Source organism: Ursus arctos, unplaced genomic scaffold (assembly GCF_023065955.2).
Source record: "Ursus arctos isolate Adak ecotype North America unplaced genomic scaffold, UrsArc2.0 scaffold_28, whole genome shotgun sequence".
Taxonomy (NCBI): Eukaryota; Metazoa; Chordata; class Mammalia; order Carnivora; family Ursidae; genus Ursus; species Ursus arctos.
In genome coordinates this window covers 1,108,810-1,121,588 of record NW_026622963.1, presented here as the reverse complement: position 1 = coordinate 1,121,588, position 12,779 = coordinate 1,108,810, and the positions used below count along the sequence as shown (strand labels likewise).

Below are 12,779 nucleotides of genomic sequence, written 5' to 3'. Positions count from 1 at the left end.
TAGTCATACTGACGCTGAGGCTTGGGAGCTGTGTTTCTTACGGTCTCAGTTTACAACTCTAGACAAGTCTTTTAACTATGTGTATTTCAGATTCCTCTTATACAAAAAGAGACATTACCTTCTTGACACTCTCAAAGCTTTACTGTATAAGAACATTCCAAGTACAATCTTCAGAAAACTCCAGTCTGATTGTGAAAGCCCTCAAGTGAGTCTAGCTCAGGAAAGATCAACCCATAGGAGCAAAGCACTCAATGGGTAGGCAAACTAATCCCTGCCTTCGGAGATGATGTCATAAAATGGAAAACTAATAGGAGGAAAGTGAGAGAGATAGAGGAAGAAGGAACTTCCAGAGCATGCCCAGGGATGCAGAAATTCTTTCATCCCCCATGGGGCGCCTGGGTGGCACAGCGGTTGGGCGTCTGCCTTCGGCTCAGGGCATGATCCTGGAGATCTGGGATCGAGCCCCACATCAGGCTCCTCCGCTATGAGCCTGCTTCTTCCTCTCCCACTCCCCCTGCTTGTGTTCCCTCTCTCGCTGGCTGTCTCTATCTCTGTCGAATAAATAAATAAAATCTTTAAAAAAAAAAAAAGAAATTCTTTCATCCCCTAGATTGCCTAAGAAAACCATACAAGTGCCAGCAATCTGTGAGCTCCTTACAAGTAAGGACTTCTCTGCATCCTTAACATCTACCACAGTGACTGCCAATAGTGGTAATTCTGGGGTCAGCTGCAGGCCATGAAGGCAAAGGACTGGGGCTTCTTGCATGAAGAAGCAGTCATCACAGTTGCCCTCAGACTGCAGAAACTCTGAACTCTAGGTTCTAGTTCAGCCTCGTCTTTCAAGACTTGGCATCTGGCAGTTAAGTACAATAACATACAGTACACTCTCTTAAACGCAGAATGGTGATGCTTAGTTTTGGTATTTCCCCAATATTTTTACATTTAGTACCTACAGCTTTTCAGTGTTAACTACATCCTCATTCATGGTACCTAAAAGAAAATCAAATGCATGTGCAGCAGATGGACAATAAGTTAAAAGGGGAAAAAGTATTTGTCATCAATCGATGTAACTCTCATAGGGATTTTCACATGCTTTGCATAACATACAAGGCAGTATTTGCATGAGTTTATAGAGCATGTAGCTCATTTAAAGTAAAAAGATTTCCTTTATCTCCTTGAGCATTTAACCTAGATATTCTACTACACTTTATTGCACTTCCTAATTTGAGCACAGAGCCAAGTGATCATGTTGCATACTGGTCTTTTCTGAATTATTTCAATTTCAAGAAACATAATTATCCCCAGGTCAAGCAAGCTCAAGTTTATGTGTCCAAAAGCATAAATCAATATATATGCCTTTACTTCCCGTTACGGAATGAATAAGGAATGGGAATAAAAGGTACAGCATAGAAAAACACAGTTAATGATATTGTAATCATATTGTATAGTGATAGAGGGTAGCTACAGTTGTGGTGAGCACAACATAACGTACAGGGATGCTGAATCACCATGTTGTACACCTGAAACTAATGTAACAGTGTGTCAACTATACTCAAAAAATTCAAATATATATGTATATATAACCTTAATTTAAAGCATATAGATATATACATATATATGTATGTGTATATATACACACAGAGTTTGGAACTTGGAATATCTCATAGAACTAATCTATAGAAGATTCCTAAGCCATCCCACAAAAGAAAAACAAGAATAAAAACATTTAAGTCACAGGGCTGTAATTGAAGGAGAGTATATTATTAATACTATGGACCTTAACCACTTAGTGTAATGATGTATCTAGAATAAAATGTGAAGCATTTCAAATTAACAGCCAAGTATGTATTTTCCCCTGTGGCAGTGCGAGTAAAGACTTCTTCCAGCTGTAAGCTACTGAAGGTGGCTCCTTCGGCCTATGGGAAGGAAGTTCTGGCAGAGCGTAAGATTTTTTTTATTTTTCTTTTCTTTTTTTTTTTTTTTTTTTAAGATTTTATTTATTTATTTGACAGAGACAGCCAGCGAGAGAGGGAACACAAGCAGGGGGAGTGGGAGAGGAAGAAGCAGGCTCCCAGCGGAGGAGCTTGATGTGGGGCTCGATCCCATAACGCCGGGACCACGCCCTGAGTCGAAGGCAGACGCTTAACGACTGCGCCACCCAGGCGCCCCTATTTTTTATTTTTATTTTCAATTGTTTACTGAAATTCAATTTAGTTAACATATAGTGTATTACTAGTTTCAGGGGTAGAATTTAGTGATTCATCAGCTGCATATAACACCCGAGTGTAAGATTCTTAGAGATGGTAAGGAGGAATGAAAGATGAAGGAATAAAGTGTTATAGGGAATAGAAACTTCACACCAAACTAAATCCTCAGGTAGGACAGAATTTTTTTTTTCTGGAGAGCCTGGCTGGCTCAGTCTGTAGAGCATGTGACTCTTGATCTCAGGGTCATGAGTTCAGAAAGGCCCCATGTTGGGCATAAAGCCTACTTTAAAAAAAAAAAAAAAGAAAGAAAGAAAGAAAAAATATTCCTGAGATACACAGAGTGAACCATTCTTTCCTTTTTTTCTTTAAATTTTGCTATTATTTCTGAGCAGTATTTCACCTCCTCTGGCCTACCATGGAAGAAGCTACAGTCTCACAATTTCTCCCTAGTCTGCTGTCCTCGAAAGAAGCATACAGCCCACTTTGGCTTTTTAAAGCGTTTAAGAGGAGAAACAATGGGGAAAAGACAGGAGGTTACTAAAGCTCTCTCCTAAGAGTAACACTCCCCCACCCCCCACTCATTAAACCTTATCGAGAAAAACAGGCCAATATCTGTACTGAAGGTAGATCTCTGGGTAGAGAAAGTACTGGAGTAAAACATTTCAGAGAAATATCTAAACTCTGTTTACACAGAACATTTTCTCACAGGAGCTTAAGCAGCAGATAGCAACCAAGATAGGGGAGGAAGCTAAGAAAAGGTTATGGGGACTCAAGATCAAGTAGCACTGGATATGGGAGAGAAGACATAAAATCTTGGCCTCCTACCACCAGTGCTGCTAAGGGTGCCTAGAGTAAGATGAGAATGGAACAGAGAAAGATAGAATGCCACATCCAAAAAAGAGAAGAAAAGAGAGATTTAAATCCTAAATAGTGAGGGGGTGCCTGGGTGACTCAGTCGGTTAAGTGTCTGACTCTTGGTTTGGGCCAGGTCATGATCTCGGGGTTGTGAGATAGAGCCCTGGGTCAGTCTCTGTGCTCAGTGAGAACTCTGCTTGATATTCTCTCCATCTCCCCTGCCCCACCCCCAGCTTGTACTCTCTCTCTCTAAAATAAAATAAATAAATAAAGTCTTAAAAAAATAAAAATCCTAGGGATGCCTGGGTGGCTCAGTCAGTTAAACGTCTGCCTTTGGCTCGGGTCATGATCTCTGCGTCCTGGAATCGAATCCTGCATCAGGCTCCTTGCTCAGCGGGGAGCCTGCTTCTCCCTCCACCTGCTCCTCCTGCTTGTGCTCTCTCTCTCTGACAAATAAATAAAATCTAAATCAATCAATCAATCAATATCTCTCTCTCTCCCCTAAACAGTGGAGGGGTGCCTGGCTGACTTAGTCAGTGGACCAAGCAACTCTTAATCTCGGGGTTGTGAGTTTGAGGCCCACATTGGTGTAGGCATTACTTAAAAAGACAATGTTTTAAAAATAACAAATAAATAAACAAATCCTAAATAGCAGAGAGGAAGAAAAAAATTTCCAGGGCCACTTAGCTACCAGCTGGGATACAGTCTGAAGTAAATAATATATATAAGTCAAAGGCAAAATGTTCAGATTTCCTGATATGTAGGAATCTCAGGAACATATGTCTCATAAATCATGAGTGTCGCCTGAATTTTGTGATGAATATACATTAATCTAAATTCACACTCCAAACATTTTGTGATCGAAAGCAGTATTACTCAAAGTGTCGTTAGCTGAGCAACAGAATCAGTATCATCTGGGAGTGGGCCCAGAAACCTGTGTTTTAACAGCTCTCTAGGTGATTTTTATTTACAGTACAGTTTGAAAAGTACTTCTCCAGGGGCGCCTGGGTGGCTCAGTTGGTTAAGCATCTAACTTCAGCTCAGGTCGCGGTCTTAGGGTCCTGGGATCCAGCCCAGAGTCGTCCGTGAGCAGGGAGCCCGCTTGTCCCTCTGCCCTTCTCCCCACTCATGTGCTCCCTCTTTCTCTCAAATAAATAAATAAAGTCTTAAAAAAAAAAAAAGAAAAGAAAAGTACTTCTCTATATAACAGGTTTATCAAATGGCTAGTTGGTCCCCAAGGTACAGGGTGAGGTACAGTTGTGCACAGCTGAAGACAACGCTTGCCCCCAAGTCATCCAGTTCACACAACGGGAAAGCAGTGCCACAGAGGCACAAACAGTAACTGACATGAGCAAATATGGGAGGGCTGTTGAGGTTGTTTTTAAAAATAAGCTAGGCAGAGAGGACACCACCATGTGTTTCCTGAGTTTGCTCTGAAACAAAGAGGCTGTGGTAGGACTACACAGAGGAAGAAAAGTTGGGAGTTGAAGAGCTGGAAGTTGAAAAAGTCAACAAAAAGTGATTAAGAAGTGAATATGCAGAGGATCTAAAATCACAAAGACATAAAGCAAAAGTTACAGAAAAATCATCAAGAGGCTTCAAAAAGAGAATGAAAAGCAAGAGGGCTAGGGCAGAGCTCTAGGAACCAGTAATCACAGGAAAAGTGGGAAGTGAGCCTCCAAAACACTCAAAAATAGACACAAACTTAAGTCTTATTCTTGGATTGAATACTGAGGAACAAGGAATAAATGTCATTATTGCCATTGGCATTGGCTCACTACTTCCTTTAACGAGTAGTGCAGCGGAGCAAAGCATACTCTTTTGGCTGACAAATAAGGATTTTAAGTGTAATGGGGTCTGCAGGCACCTGGGTGGCTCAGTCGGTTAAGTGTCTGACTCTTGGTTTCGGCTCAGGTCATGATCTCAGGGTCGTGAAAGAGAGCCCCGAGTCGGGGCCCTGTGCTCATTGGGGAGTCTGCTTGGGATTCTCTCTCTCCCTCTCCCTTTACCCCTCCCCTTGTTTGTGCATCCTCTCTCTCTCTCAAAATGAATAAATAAATCTTTAAATGTAATGAGGTCTTAAATGGAAGTTTAGAGTAATTCACTAGCATGCCAATAATTGTGGATCAAGGTACACTTTGGAAAGGCTATACTATAGTTAACATTAAAGTTATCAATAAATATATTAATCCTCCAAAGCTTGAGATGCCATAGAACAGAGTAAGAAGAGAATTTTAGAAAGTTAAACGAGTGAGACACAAGACAGAAAGAAAGAAAAGAAAATTAGACCATCAAAGCTTGTGACTTACAGATTTTTGGATTTCCTTTAATAGGAAACTTCACAATCATTTCCTGGGGATTTGTGCAGATGAAAACAAATGGAGAATCAGATTCTTGACTCATGTCTGGATACTGCGAAATATAAAAATTACAAGTTCAGACTAGTTGGGACAGATTTTGAATTTCAGGGAGATCAAAGGATGTCCCAGATTTCACCTCAACATTCTGATGATAGCACTCTCCATTTCAGTCAGGTAAAGAGGATTATGCTCGACAAGCAAGAACAAACCTTCCCCTGTCCCTAGGCCTTAGCACAGTAGTCCTATGCAGTCTACTGCCTGCCATTTCTGACTTCCTATAACGTGAACAACTTTAAAAAAGGATACCTGATATTGCCCCAGAAGAATCAGCACTGACTCTTCTTTTAACATAAATGACTGAGAGTTGGGAGATTCAGAGGTCTCCTTTGGGAACATTGGGCACCCCCGGGTTAACTTGAGTGAAACACTGGAAGGTTTAAGAAAAATAGAACATTTGTGGAAATTCTGCCAGAAATAGTCAACAGAGCCCTTCTTTCATTAAAAGGAAGGAAGATGATTCATTCTGAAAGGTATGAACATGCAAAAGCTGTTTTGCTGGATGCATTCCAGACTTACTTAGGGTGAAAAGGTAACTAACTGGTAGAGCAATTCTGAAAATTATTTAGAAGCCTCCTTTGGATCTCTCATCACAAATCTGTGTGAATACTTTGGACCTGTATTCCTTCTGCAAAGACAGACACGGAACCTACAGTAAGACTAGGCTGGCCACATAATCACAATTTAAGGCACAATGGAGGGTTGGCAGAAAGTGCTCTCTAGCAATGCCCAACTGATCTGTTGTTTCATTATTTCCTATCTTTTATGTCTTGTATTTAGCATGTTTGACAAATATGACTCATAGGCTGACTATGACTATGGGTCAGACCTCATTACCAAAGGAGCCTTTATCCTAGTAACCACCATCACAGGTACAAACTTATTTTCCACTCTTATTAACCTGCTAAGATATGTCCTCTAAAGACCTAAGCCTTGAAAGTAGAAATGGAAGCTTGGTAAAATAAGAAAATTAAGATTTCTCTATAACTAGTGGAAATATAAATAGTTAAAACTTCTTTACTGACCACTTGACCACTCTGTCCTAGGTGGTTAAGTAATGCTGTGGAGAAAACAGAAGGGATTTTTAGCACCTTTTGGTCCTGCCCACATACCACAGCTTTCTGTGTGGGACAGGTGTGACATGTACTTTGATAAAACATAGCTTAATATCAAGGACCAGACACATTATATTCAGAGGCAGCGTCAAAATGTTCACAGAAAAAAAAAAAAAAAAGACTAAAGATGAGAAGGAAAATGCTCTTCTTTCCTTATCCCCTGGATCTTTAGAACTCAAAGAAAAGCAGGTTCCAGCTGTTACTGCTGAGGTGCTTTGGCACGAATAAAACCAGAGGCTGCCATCGAGATCTTTCAACCAAATTCTACAGAGGCCACAACAGCCAACAGTCACAATTCACATCTCTTCAGTTTTCCTTCTCTCTCCGCTCTGTGTCTTACAATGTTGTGGCAGAGGACAGTACTGCCAGGACCTCACAGCTCTGCTTTTCCAGAACTGCAAGCCATTCCAGTCATTCTCTCCTCTTTTTTCTGCATCAATAAATGAGGTCTTAAATGTACCCTCTCTACTGAATCAATCCCATTGGACATACCTTCTGTAATGTCTGCCATGAAACACAATCTCTCCAGATCCCACATTCTCCTTAAGCAACTGCCCCAATTCTGATTGTCTTTACAACAAAATTCACTAAAAGATTATCTATGCTCCTTGCTTCAAATTCCTATATTTTTTCTTGAATTCACTATAAACAGGCTTTCACTCCCATACTCCACCAAAACAATTCTTGGTGAACTAAAGGTCATCGTTCACTTCCATGTTGCTAAGTCAAACGGTCAATGCTCAGTTCTCATCTTAATTGTCCTATTTGTGGAAGATGACAGAATTCTTCCTTCCCTCCTTCTTGAACACATTACTCACCTGACTTCCAGGATACCATTCTCTTCTTGGCTTTGCTATTTATCGACTGCTCATCACCCATCCTTAAATGTTGGGAGTGCTTCAGGGGTCAGGCCTCAGACCTCTGCTCTCTACATTTACAACCTTAGTGATTTTCTTCAGTCTCAGAGTTAAAAAATAAGGTCCTGAATTTGTAACTATGACAGATGATGGATGTTATCTGAATTTATTGTGGTAATCATTTTGCAACACATATCAAATCATTCTGTTGTACATCTTGAATACAATGTTACATGCCAATTATATCTCAATTAAACTGGGGGAAAAATGAGGTCCTGGAAACGCAAATCTAAACTACAATGAGGTACTAGTTCATGCTTATGGGATGACTATAATAAAACCAAAGCAAACCAAACCAAAAAACATGGAAAATAACAAGTGTTGGTAAGGATGTGAAGAAATTAGAACCCTCATGCATTGTTGGTGTGGATGTAAAATGGTGCAGCTGCTGTGGAAAACAGTGGTTTCTGTAACTTCAGAGAGTTATAAAATTACCATAAGGTCCAGCAATTCCACTCATGGGTATATCCCTGAAAGAAACTGAAAGCAGGGACTCAAATACTTGTTTACCAATGTTCATAGCACCAAATAGTTTCCACAATCCAAATGTTCATCAATAGACAGATGAACAAAATATGGTACAAACACACAGTGGAATATTAAAAATATTCCAGAAATTCTATACATGCTACAACATGGATGAATCTTGAAAAATTACACTTAGTGAAATAAACCATACACGAAAGGACAAATATTACATGATGAGTACCTATATAAGGTACTTAGAATAAGCAAATTCACAGAGACAGAAAATAGAGCTTACCAGGGGCTGGGGGGAGGAGGAAGAAGGAGTTATTATTTAATGGGCATGGAGTTTCTGTTTAAGATGATGAAAAAGTTCTGGAGATGGATAGTGGCGATGGTTGCACAACACTGTAAATGTACTTAATGCCACTGAATTGTACACTTAAAAATGGTTAAAATGGTAAGTTTTATGTCATGTATATTTTATCACAATACAAATAAATTTTAAAAATAGAGATCCTGAATTCATGTCCAAACCTGCTATCTATTCCCCCCCCTTAAAATGAAGAATGAATGAATGGCCAGCCTACTAGCTATTCCATCCTTCTGGTTGTTCAGGCCAAAACCCCCACAACCAACCCGCTAAGAAATCCTGTTAACTCCACCTTCAAAGGATATCCAGTAATTCCCCACTTCCTAAGACCTCCACAGCTACTTCCCTGGTCCAAGCCATCATGTTTCCCTGGATTACCACAATAATCTCCTAATTGGTCTCTCTGTTTCTGCCCTTAACCTCTCTCTTTTCTATTTTTAACAGGGCAGCCAGAACTCTTTTAAAAAAGGTATTAGATCATGTCACTCCTCTACTTAAAACTCTCCAGTGGCTTTTCTTTTTTTTTTTTTTTTAAGATTTTATTTATTTATTTATTTGACAGAGATAGAGACAGCAGCGAGAGAGGGAACACAAGCAGGGGGAGTGGGAGAGGAAGAAGCAGGCTCATAGTGGAGGAGCCTGATGTGGGACTCGATCCCAGAACGCCAGGATCACGCCCTGAGCCGAAGGCAGACGCTTAACCGCTGTGCCACCCAGGCGCACCTCCAGTGGCTTTTCATCTCACTCAGAATAAAAGCCTAAGTCCTCAGCATGACCTTCAGGTCCCTTGACAGTCTGGCTCCCCATTTCCTCTCTGTCACCTTTTCCTACTACTTTCACCCCCACTTTCACTGCACTCCAGCCACATTGACTTCCTGGTTGTTCCTGCCCCTGGGTCTTTGTACTTGCCTATTTCCTCTTCCTGGAATGCTCCCACCCTCACCGCCACCCAGATACCCACATGTCTTCTCTCTCTTCAGAACTTTGTTTAAATGTCAACTTTGCAGTAAGTCTTCCCTAATCATTCTATTTAAAGTCAGAGCACCAGTCTCCTCACAAACTTGGTACACTTAACCCCTCTCTCCTTTTTTTTCCCTACAGCACTTACCATCATCTAATACAATATAATTTACTTATTTAAATTTTTAAAAGATTTTATTTTTAAGTAATCTCTACACCCAACATAGAGCTCAAACTCACAATCTGGAGATCAAGAGTCGCATACTCAGGGTGCCTGGGTGGCTCAGTTGGTTAAGCATCCGACTCTTGGTTTAGGCTCAGGTCATGATCTCAGGGTCATTAGATGGAGCCCCCCAACCCAGCGCAGAGTCTGGTTGAGATTCTTTCCCCTCCCTCTCCCTCTGCTCCTCCCCCACTTTGTGTGCGCTCCCTCCCTCTCTCTCTCAAATAAATAAATAAAATCTTTAAAAAAAAAAAAAAAGTTGCATGCTCTACCAACTGAGCCAGACAGGTACCTCTAAATTTTTTAATTTGGCCTCCCTTTACTAGGATGAAAGCTCCATGAAGGCAAGGATTTTTGTCTATTTTATTTACTCCTCAGCACCTTGAATCATGCTTGGCACACAGTAGGCAATCGATAAATATTTGTTGAATGAAAGAATAATGAATTTATCAACTTGTGCATTAAGGTTATCTTAATGCTAAATATGCACACGCTGGGACTAGAGACTCTTAGGACTATAACTCTGGGTAAAAGCAGGTGCTACTCTATAATCTGTTATCCCTCAAGCTAAATTAGAACTTTTGTGTCTTGGCAAGTGGGCCAATAAGGCCCTATGTTTAATATTACCTACACTGACATATATTAACAGAGTAAGCAAATGTCAAATAATGGGGAAAATGATAGATAAATGAAATTATAGAACAAGAGGTTCCTAGGACCCATTCATGCCTCACAATAAAGATAAACATTAAAATTGACTTTCCCAACTTATTCTAAATTCAAGTTTTATGTGAATATCCCTTTTCCCAAGCTCTGTTACTAAACTTCAGGAGGCTTACAAGAAACAGAGCTGAAGAACAAAGCAGCCTGCAAAGAATAAAGAAAAGTAAGGCCTATGCATTGGGAAAAGGGACAGAATGCATTAAAGCAAAGTCAGTTTGGCAGAGCCTCAGTACCTCCAGAAAAGCATCATCTCTGCAACTGGGGCCTGAGCACTTGGACCACATTAAACACTAACAAGTCAGTGATTTACAAGAAAGGGAGTTTTGGTCTGAGAGTCAAAAGACTAAATAATAAATAATGTCGCTGATGGAGAGAAAACTAAATTGGGGCACCTGTCTGGCTCAGTAGGCAGAGCATGCAACTCTTGATGTCGTGGTTGTGAGTTCAAGCCCCACGATGGGTAGAGAGCTTACATTAAAAACAACAAAACAACAACAAAAGAAAAGTAAATTAATTAAGAGAAAGGAGGTTCATATTTGTAAACAATGTGAATAAACTTTGAATATCATATCCAGTTTAGAGAGGATGCTAGAGGAAGGGTTACTGAGATAGCACAACAGACAGGTTAGGGAATGTGGATTGTAAGATCAAGCAACTCAAAGCAACTATTCAAATTCAGTAGCAGATTCCTCAGGAAGTTGCTGCTGTTCTTGCCTATGAAAAAACACGACTCCTATCACCTGGTTTCCAGCCTGGGGTGGGGGGCGGTGTTGGGCCTACTCTTCTTTCATGGCTCATAAGTTTCATAGCTGTCTAACATAACAGGTAATTAACTACTAAACAGCCATTTTCTTCTCTTCTCCAGAGGAAACTTGTTCACCAGTCATCTAGAAAACATTTCTTTTGACATTTTCATACGGGAAAAAAAGTTTAGTAGTTTTTTGGCAGTAAGAACTAATTCACAGCCAAGTGGCCATTTTTACCAACTCTGCAAGCCTCCATTTATTTAGTCCTTGTCCTGAAATGATCAGTAACTCCTAAACGACGTCACCCTTCCCAACAAATCCCCAGATGACCTGTAAGTCTTGTATCTGTCTCCAGAGGGCTAAAAGCTAAAGCAAATAGTTAAGAAGGAACTCACTGACAAAGAACATATATTTGCTATAGGTTTTCTTGGTTTGAACTTTGGGGAACTAGATAGGACATGAAATCAGGCTCTGAAATCTAGTTAGCTGAAAACCAACTCCAAGAAGATTGAGGTGATAATACTCAGAAAGAGAGAAGGAAATGAGTCTGATAAAAAGGCTACAACCACAACAGATTCAAAGAAGCATATCCTGAAAGCAATTGTGTTCTCTAATAGTTGCTTACATTTTCCTTCAAAGCAATTCAAGGTGTTCACAGGACACACAACTAGTACCTCAGGCCACACTCTACTGGATGATAAAAGTTTTCTCATATCAGGATAAAAGTTTTCTCATATCAGTTAACATATTGGTCGTGAGGCTTTGACAAGATGACTACTGTATATCTAACTGGAGTTGGATAAAGATCACACCAGCTGGCCCAATGTGGGATAGCTGAACTCCCATGTACTAGTACTCAATTCAAATCATGTGTTCAGTATCAAAGACGGGGCATGGGGGGGGGGGGCGGGTTTACAGCTCAATGCTACAGAGTTCATATTTGCTCCAGGTGAAAAGAGTAAGGGATGAGTAATATGCAGCTTAAGGGTCTTAGAGCCATTTGTGGAAAATGATCTAGCTGAAGCCACATAGCATTGGTTTCCTGGTCCCATCCTACTCACACAGTTAAGCTTCCACTGTGGCTTTCTGTGTCCTTTGGAATCCTATGCTAGAAGCTCCATACACAAGAGAACCTAAGCAAGTATATTTTCTCTAAAATTAACCTCATAGCTTTTCTGCCCTTACTCTTAAAGACCTAAATGGGAATCACCCATACATGAGCTATTTTTGGTCTTAAATTTCATATAGCAGGCTTTCACTCCAACTTAAACTAGTGAGAACTAAAAGAAAATTGCTCTTAATTAAAGATACTACATTGAAGTCTACGTTGGGACTAATAACTCGGAATGCTAAAACTCCTCTTGAGTTAAGGGATCGGACAATTTTAGAATTTACCTCCCAACGGCTGGTTGACTCAACTGAGAAAAACTATTCTGAGGCAGAGCTCAGAGCATCCTTTGACATCAGTTAACCTACCAAGGTAAGATCATTGTTAGGCAATCTGGTGCTACTACCATTAATAATACCCCTTCATAAAATGACATTTGTCTTTCAGAACAAAATTAAAGATTAAAACATTTTCTTTCAGAACAAAATTAAAGATTAAAACATTTTAAACTATCCAAATAAAAAATAATAACACTGTGTGTCATTTTTTTTCTTAAGATTTTATTTTAAGTACTCTCTACACCCAACGTGGGGCTCAAACTCACAACCGTGAAATCAAGAGTTGCATGCTCTACCAACTAAGCCAGTCAGGCACCCCTAGAATTAATTTG

At 40.1% G+C, this 12,779-nt stretch overlaps 1 protein-coding gene across 5 annotated transcripts in view; it reads right to left on the bottom strand.

Moving 5' to 3' along the window:
• The window catches only part of TRIP4 (thyroid hormone receptor interactor 4), a 55,355-nt gene that overhangs the window by 4,044 nt on the left and 38,532 nt on the right, over positions 1-12,779 (bottom strand). For 4 of the 5 annotated variants that reach the window (XM_026478291.4, XM_026478295.4, XM_026478293.4 and 1 more), the window contains one exon: positions 5,372-5,474. The exons of the other annotated variant lie outside the window; for it this stretch is intronic. In XM_026478291.4, the coding sequence (XP_026334076.1) occupies positions 5,372-5,474 (103 nt within the window). The remainder of the gene's footprint in view (positions 1-5,371; positions 5,475-12,779) is intronic. 5 annotated transcript variants of the gene reach the window in all.